The 8,327-nt window shown below is 38.0% G+C and overlaps 1 protein-coding gene across 4 annotated transcripts; it reads right to left on the bottom strand.

The window, feature by feature from the left end:
- Nucleotides 1–260: 260 nt before the first annotated feature.
- LOC107929670 (nitrate regulatory gene2 protein) lies at nucleotides 261–7,055 on the bottom strand. Of its 4 annotated transcripts, none has more exons than XM_041074348.1 (5): nucleotides 6,813–7,055; nucleotides 3,925–5,182; nucleotides 3,627–3,811; nucleotides 2,027–2,250; nucleotides 261–1,261 (listed from the first exon to the last, which is right to left on the bottom strand). In XM_041074348.1, the coding sequence occupies exons 2-5, from the start codon at nucleotides 5,171–5,173 to the stop codon at nucleotides 478–480; spliced, it is 2,442 nt and encodes an 813-aa protein (XP_040930282.1). In that variant the 5' UTR covers nucleotides 5,174–5,182; nucleotides 6,813–7,055; the 3' UTR covers nucleotides 261–477. The 4 variants fall into 4 exon arrangements, with proteins under 4 accessions (XP_040930282.1, XP_040930283.1, XP_040930284.1 ...); XM_041074349.1 differs by lacking the exon at nucleotides 6,813–7,055 and adding an exon at nucleotides 6,169–6,257; XM_041074350.1 differs by lacking the exon at nucleotides 6,813–7,055 and adding an exon at nucleotides 5,645–5,803.
- Between the last annotated feature and the right edge of the window lie 1,272 nt (nucleotides 7,056–8,327).

Genomic DNA, 8,327 nt, shown 5'->3' with positions numbered 1-8,327 from the left:
TTAAACTTCCAAGTATTTTAAAACTCTTGCGGCAACTTTCTTACTACTATCTCTACAACCATCACAACTTCCATTGTCCTTGAACGTTTATTGCTTCTATCACCACCACCTACCATCGCAATTATTTTCTATTGTCTGCTCTGATCTTCTCCACCATCTCTTTACGACATCTCATTTTGTAAGATTGTACTATCTCCTTATCTTAATAAAAAGAACTCAACGAACATATAAGAAGAATATGCAAAAATTTGGACGAAAGAAAGTCGGAATTTGTGTATTTATTCATCTGCTGAAATTGCAAACTTTTTTTTTCATACAATAATCTGAGCAATTTCCTGTACACATGATATGATAAAACTACAAAGACTTTCCTTGTATTTACGAAAAATAACAATAATAAGACTGCACAGCCAGAAAAAAAACCCGTTCTAATAAATTTCAACCGAGTCAAGTGGGTAAAAGAAATGTATACATCTATTAGATATGATAGGAACGAGAGCAAACTGAGTCGAGGGCCTCGGTAAATAACGCAGAAAAGCTGGTCAATGCTTGAAAAACACCTGGTAAGCCTGTTTGAAGATTGTTCAGAGTCATTGCTCTTGTAATCTCTACTGCTTTGGCATGTCTCAGCATTTGATCTTCCACCCGCCTTCGGCAGGTTGCGAGCTCGGATTTTTTATCAGCGAGGGGATCCCGAGCATCCAAAACCTGCCCGTGATCAGGCCCAGTATCAGGAAGTCCGACACCGACCATAGAGTACGAGTGGTAGAACTTCCTTTCTATGTTGCGGAGAGATGATGCCTTTTTCTCGAGCTCCTTTGATGCAGTTTTGGTTTGCTTCTTAACCTTAAGCTCTTCAGATTGTTTAACAGATATGACGTGGACAACATTGATAAAACTTTTGATAGCTTCAGAAGCTACTGTGTCAGGGAGTCGTTCAAGAGCAAGCTTCCACTCGTCACAAAATGCATATACATTGGATGGCTCTGTATTGCCATTGAAATTGTCGTTGCTGACGGGAAGAAGGGTGAGCTTGAACCAACCATGGAGGGAGCAGATAAAACTGCGTTGAAATTTTATCAAACGGCAGAAACTAGAGTGCCAGGCAGATACAGCTGACTCTAGATCGCGTGTTGCCTGGCGGTGCAGTTCAGAAGTTGAATCACCTTTCCCTGATCTGTTTATGAGGCCACGGACTTGCTGCACAATATTGTTCTGAACTTCATGGTATTGATGCATTGACGCCCACATAGACCTGAAGCTGCATATGTTCAAATTTACAGTATTTTAGCATCAAAATTGTTCAACTATGATGAATTTCATTTTCGACCTGTGAAAACAGATTAAGGAGCACCCAACCCCTACTTGTTTTATGGCCTAAAAGGACTATAGATCAGAGAAACACTGTCAAGTAGAATGGGGTCACTGTCTGAGTCTAAATGATTTAAAAAAGTAAAAAGTCAATACAAAGCAAAGGTGCTAAGGGGATGATCAAGTGGCATAGCAGAGCTATGTATCATAATGGTTCCCCTACTCTGCAGCATGCCGAAATCTTTACTATAATGTTTAACATGAGATAAAATAATCCAAGATTCAATCCCTTCCTGAATAGCTCAAGCCACCAGGGAACAAGTTCTCTTATAGTAAAAATCTATAAATAGCAAAAGAGTTGAAATTATGAAACTTTTCTTGTTTAATACAGCACAAGGATTGGAACTTTAACAATAATTTATTGGAATGCTTACATTGGTACTTGGATCAGATTTCATGATCTAGCATTTGGCCTTTGGCCAAGAGTGTTCACCACAGCCCACGTTGTGGGTTCAAGTAGCAGGGATTGCCTACTTGTGTGCGCGTGGCAGTGATCTACTACTATTAAGGGTGTGTGAGTTGTACCAATATACATATATAATTTCAAAGTGTGTACTTAACGGGGTCTATGGATACATAGTCACATTGAAGGATAAACACCTCAAAAGAATGCCTAATCTATTTCGAGAAACAAAAGGAGAAAAAGAGTACTTACGCACGACAAATTTGAACAAGCTGAGGAACAAGATCACTGTCTCTAAGCCCCACAATGGCAGTAGAGGTGGTAGTGACAGCCTGAGATGTGACGATAATTAGCGACTGCAACCTTGTTATCGATGCTTTCGTCTTGTCTATCTTGGTTTCATCCTCTCCCTTGTATTCTTGACTTTGCAATGCTGATAACTTTTTCTCATGCTCAATCTTTACTCCTTCTCTGGCCTGAAATTAATTTAAAATTATTGCCTATATTAGGCTGAACACCAACACAACAAAGCTCTAACGTACATAACTACAATGCCGTAAGTAAATTCATGGGAGGAACCCAACAATTAGGTAAATTATCTTTGCACCACATGTTTATTATTCTTATCCAAGAGATGATATGACATCAGAATTCTAATGTCCAACCAATTCAATCATTCAAGAAACTTGAAAAAGTCTCAATGAGACGACACCACAGTGTAACCTCATAAAGTCACCTATCCACTTTTTCCCTTAGCATTCAATGAAAAAGAGGAAAAAACAAAGGGGAAAAAGTCAGCAGCAAATGTCCCAACGAAAGCAACTTCATTCTAACCCTGAAAATAAATGATCAAATTTATTCATAGTAAAATAATCTCACTTCATTAAAATATGTAAATACAAATAAATTTATTTTGTTTTATTTAGTTGATTCACAATATATAAAATTTATACAATATCAACCTCAAAATATAAGATTTAAGACGACGAAAGCACAAGTCAGACCCATTCCGCCAAGTTGATTTCCGTTAACTCTGCTTTCTCTGTTAAATCAATTTCAGTCTTAGGATAAATTATTGGTTTATTAAAATTTATAATCATGTATTATTTTTTAAAATTATTTTAAATATATTTATAATAGGAAAGTTATTTAATACATTATTAGAAAAAAACTCCACACCCTCAACTCATTTATGAAGTCTAAAAAACTTCGTATATCAAATAATTACACTTTATAATATGTCATAAATATATAATATATAATTAAAAAAAGGAATTAAAAATAAGTAGAAATCCTTATTACACACGTATAAGTATAGAAACCACGGATTTAGAATATAGATGTGTGTTTAAAAAATAACACCCCTTAAATAGCGAAACATATGGTTTGAAATTAATTAATCATATTAACACATAAAATACACGTGATCTTAAAAAAGAAACAGTGAGTAAAACGAAATTTAAACACTGAATACATCGGATTAACAATACTAAATGCATTACAATTGTTTATCATTGTAAATTAGTTTCGAATTAATTTGTAACACCAATTCAATTAATAACATTACTAATAATATGCACAAGATAACAAATTATATTAAAAAAACATAAAATGAAAGTTAAAAATAGTAGAAATAAAAGGGTTAATCAACCAAAGTTGATTAAGCATGAAATCCCAAGCAAGCAACAGTTTCAAAAGGGGCGTTATCGTCCAAATATGAAAAAAGTCAAAAACTGCGGTGGAGTTACGCTACAGGGCACCTTTATTTGTGGACATCCTAGTCACGCCCTTTTGTCTAAGATACGAAATTAGTAAAAAGCTTTTTATTTTTAAAAGAAGAGAGAAAATTTACCTTAACTTCCTCGTACAACTTCCTCTCCCAAGCCAGGAGCCGGTCCAAAGTAGAACAAAGGCTCTTTGAACGGCCTTCTTCATTGAGCGCTGCCGAGTCAAGCCGGTATTTCACCGCCAATGGAGGCTTTGAAGTCCAGCTCGAGCTCAAGTTACTCAGCATACTACTCGAATGATACACCGTCTCTGTAAATGTTAAAAAACCAGATATTTTAATTTAATAAAATATCAAACTAATTAACATTAATAAACTTGAACTATTCAAATTATATTAAAATTTCTCAATGTTTGAAGCTTACTCTTCAACTGCCGGAAACTTTTATCCAGCTGAGCTCTACCGATCTCCAGCATCTCCGAGACTTCGTCTCCGGCGGCGGCGGCTTTATCGAAATTCTCTTTGATCGCATCGACGATCTCTTTCAAATCCCTATGCCTAACCACCATCTTCGTATCCATCATAGTACCCATCCTAAAACTGCCGGCAGACGATCCCGCATCCTCCGACTTACTATCCATTTTATTCCCCGCGGTGGCCCCATACATCTGCTGCTGTGGCTGGGCCGGCTTAGGAGTCTGATTATGGAGATGACTCAACTTCTCCGACTCCCCTCTCGTCGAGGACCCGAAATTGGAGCGGGTCCCTATCTCGGATCTAGATGCCAAGTAATCGTCATCCGCTTCCTCTCCATCCGATGAACTTGTTGTAGTGTAACGGTCGTGGTCGTGATCTCCCCACTCACTGCATTGCACTTCTTCTCTTTCGGTTTCCTCGTCGAAATTACTCTTGGCGTTATGGGAATTGGTATCGTAACGATGATTCAGTTTCTGTGGACGGAAGAAATCGTATTCTGATTTTTCCGTTTCAGTATCTTCATGGTCGTTTTCATCTGAATGACGATGATGGCGTCGCGGCAATTGTTGCTTTCGTTGTTGTAGCTTTTGCTCGAAGAATTCGGAGTCCGGAGGGGAGGGAGGGTAAAAATTTTCCCAGTTCCAAACCGAAGAAGCTTGAGAAGGAGTCGTTGAGTAAGTGGAATTAGCTTGATAAGCCGTGGGGAAAAAGTTGTTTGAAAAACCGGATTTCGAGCTTCGAGGGGAAGAAGAAGGACTCGATTCCGACAAAATGTGCGGGAGTTTGGGCGGTAACTTACGTGGACGGCGACGATTGGGTACAGGCGATGAGATGCTAGGAGCGGAGAGTATGTGAGGGAGTTTGGAGCTAGCGACTGTCGGAGAAGGGGAAGGCGAAGGAGAGAAAGGAGCAGGAGCGGGAGCAGGAGCAGGAGATGGAGGGATTGGATTGGAGGGTGGCGTAGAAGGTTTAACAGGGTGGATAACGACAGCAGGGGTTTCGTCGGAGACGGAAAGGCGTTCACCAGCAGCGAAGGAGGAGAGAGCAGAGCCGGTGATACGGAGAGAGCGGCAGTAATCTGCGTGAGCAGCGGCTAGGTGGTGTCGAGCGCTAACGGCTTCCTTCATAAAGCGGCGCCTGTCTCTGCACCGCCTTACAGTGTCTTCGTTGTCTAGCTTTGATGCCGAACAACCCATTTTTAAGCACTACTCAGTCAAAACAAAAAAGCAAAAAAGTGTAAAGAAATCTATGGCGAGCAACCCAAAAAAAGAGAAGGGATAGAAAAACAAATGAAGCTTTAGGCAGTTGCGCGTACGTTAATGGTGGCGCTCGCCTGATTTAAGCTTAGTAAATTGCAAATGTTACTTTGTTTTAGAAAAAAGAGCAAAAGATGACAACCGTATCGAGATATAGCGAATTGAAATTTACATGAAAAAACGATTTTGAATTTTTTTTTCTTTTTTATATCCTATTACTTGTGAAAGTAGATTTATAAATGCTGAAGAAAAAGAGATGATTGCTTTAAGTATTCATTTCCTCTTTGTGCTAGCGGAAAGAAGGACAATATGTAAAAATGAAATGAGTGGGTATTTTGTGCTCACTAAGCTAAAAGCAGTTGATAGTAACTGTTTGTAAAATGCAGTAATTATAGAGATTTGAATCAATACTCGTGTTCCCTTTGAAAATATTGAATCTCTTTCATCTTCATCAACTGGTGAAGTATGCTACGTTCCAATTAAAACTAAATTAGATTTTATCGGCAAAAATTGAACTGATTAGTAAGATGCACAAAAGCAGTGCAACTAAAAAGCATAGAAAGGAAGAGTAACATAAAAATTCGACCATGAGTGGATCCTTTTAAAGAAAAGCAACGTTCATTAAAAACAAAAATAAACCAAGTGGGAGGTTTACTTTCCCTCATCCTTTTCTATTTTATTTCCATATTCTAACTGGACCCAACCCAACCTCTCTTGTCTTTTCTTTTCTTCTTATTATTGGTGTTAATTCTTCATTTTACCTTTTGATTCTACACTTTTAGTTTGCCCATGTAACCATTAACAACGAAGCCTTTAACAGTGTGAAAGATCCTTTCTTGCTTAAGCCATTCTAATTCCCCACCTCACTAGCTAAGCCACACACATGCAGCAAACATCTGTTTCTACTTGCAGTTAATTAACAAACGTAAAAGTACCTTTAAAAGATTTTCCAGAATTTTGAAACAGTTGTTTTTTAAGTACAACAGAGGCAAATCTTCTTGCTCTCCAAGTGTAAACTAAAAGCTGCACACAGATGTACATATATCATATGGTATAGAAATATTATATCGCTCCTGCTTTGGGTTCTGTAATGCAAGCGTCCAAGAACGAGAATCCAAGCAGGTTCTTAAAAGTCGAAAGAAAAAGATGGAACTTGTTATCTTCCCAAAAGGAATACGTTTTTCTAGATTTGATTATCTTAATGTTTTTCTATTATATCGTTTTAGTGGACATGCCCGGATTAGATTAACATAATTTTGGACCCACATTGTTTCTAAGAGTAGACCCAAATGAGTCATTTTAGCTTCATCAGACAAAATAGCTAATAGAAACGCGATTAATCAGTAAATTTTGACAATTTGGTCTTATAATTTTCTAAAACACAAATCATTCACTACTACAACTAAAGGCAGCCACCGCATCAATCTGGATTCAGCATATCAAACAAATAGAAACACTTCAATTGTTTCAATGCCCTCAAGTCAAAACGAGGCGTGAAATTAAACAGTTCCTACATAGAAAAAGGTTAACAAACAAAGTCCCCTCAAATTCTTTAATCACAGTAATTTCAGACACTCACCGTACATTCCAACTCAGACTAGCCCCCCCCCCCCCCAAAAGTCTCCAAAGCCCCTAACGCTGTCCTCACGTAACCATCTTGACACAAAGCTTTCTTTTCTTACAACGGTACTGAAACAATAGATGCTTGCTTTGTTTTACTTTCAAAATCCAACATCCAAAGATGGAGTTTTGGTCATGCTCATTGCAGAAAACAGGAAATAGAAAGGAAAAAGGACAAATAGGGATTGTGGTTTACAATATAAGTATAAAAAGATCAAAGAGAAGGGAGTTATATTAAGATAAACAAATTGTGAAGCAAAAGCAACCAACCATTCATTCTGATTTCTGACCCCACAGACCGTGGGGGTATTTATGTGCTATGTATGAGACATTTTTGGTGCTGTTTAGGTCCCACCACGTTTTCTTTGGCAAACAGCTAGCATAGCAGAAGAAAAAGAAAGAAAGAAAGGATCTATTTTCTCAAATCAAACAAAACAAATTCACATAAAGAGGCACCCAAACAGCCACCGCAAGTCATAAGAACCTTTTCAAGACATTTTAGAGCTAAAGGCTTACTAGTTGGAATGGATTGGAGAGGTCCTTTTTTACCTGACAGGAACCCCTGCCTAGCTCAACAGGCACATGGTATGTCATACGTGTGTCTCTGCTACTACATCGTTTATCCAAAGTAAGCAAAGCTATGATGAAGAAGAAGAGCAGCTCAGCTTCATTTTCTCATGGTGATGCATCGCCTAAAGAGGTGTCGGACACATGTTGCCGGTCATCAGGAAACCCAAGTTTCGCATACAACCCCTGAACCATGAAATAATATATTATCTATTACCAATTCGATCAGTATATGTGTAGTTATCATTAAAGAATGATAGACTGAATAAAATTATGCAGTTCAATCACTGCAGTAATTTGATCTTAAACCAACTCTTTGATGATTGCATTGGCAAAAGTCATGCCAGGGACTAAGAGGTTTCTTTTAGTGGCTAAAATAGTTGACTTCAGTGAATGCAATGATAGAATTAATACTTTATGCTGTATCATGTTCCACTGATCTAGGAACACTAATAAGGACCATTTCAGGTCTGCTACTACCACACAAGGAAAATAACCCTACAAATATAGTTCTCAGTACATATAAACCTACAAATGTGTTACTGAGCTTCCATGCGGCAATCAAGGAATACGAGGCCAAAACAAAGAAAAATAGACAGACATACCATGACAATATTGATTGCATAAGCGACACAAGTGCTCCTGAAGACTTGAAACAAAACCAATGACAACTATAATGAACTCCATACAATTTTTTAATCAGTAGGAGCAAAGCATAGATTATGCAACTGCCACTTAGCCATTTGAGCTGCCAGCCAGGTTGCAAGAACCAAGGACTTTACATGTTACTTGTCAGGTCAGCATTGACAGAAAGCACATCTTATTTTCCCAAAAATTCTAGGGTGAGAACTTTCTGTTTCAGGGAAAGATTTCGTTACCTGCAGCATATGCCATTCCTCAAATTCAT

Source organism: Gossypium hirsutum, chromosome A08, assembly GCF_007990345.1.
Source record: "Gossypium hirsutum isolate 1008001.06 chromosome A08, Gossypium_hirsutum_v2.1, whole genome shotgun sequence".
NCBI classification, from domain to species: domain Eukaryota; kingdom Viridiplantae; phylum Streptophyta; class Magnoliopsida; order Malvales; family Malvaceae; genus Gossypium; species Gossypium hirsutum.
The sequence above is the reverse complement of the archived record's forward strand: the minus strand, read 5'-3'. Positions and strand labels throughout refer to the sequence as shown.

Bases quoted from the DNA above. Each gene is read 5' to 3' on its own strand.
- LOC107929670 (XM_041074348.1), bottom strand. From the start codon at position 5,173: ATGGGTTGTTCGGCATCAAAGCTAGACAACGAAGACACTGTAAGGCGG. The intron at 2,251-3,626 runs GTAAATTTTCTC...AATTAATTTCAG, and splicing joins AGTTGTACGAGGAAGTTAAG to GCCAGAGAAGGAGTAAAGAT. The intron at 1,262-2,026 runs GTAAGTACTCTT...GAACATATGCAG, and splicing joins CTTGTTCAAATTTGTCGTGC to CTTCAGGTCTATGTGGGCGT.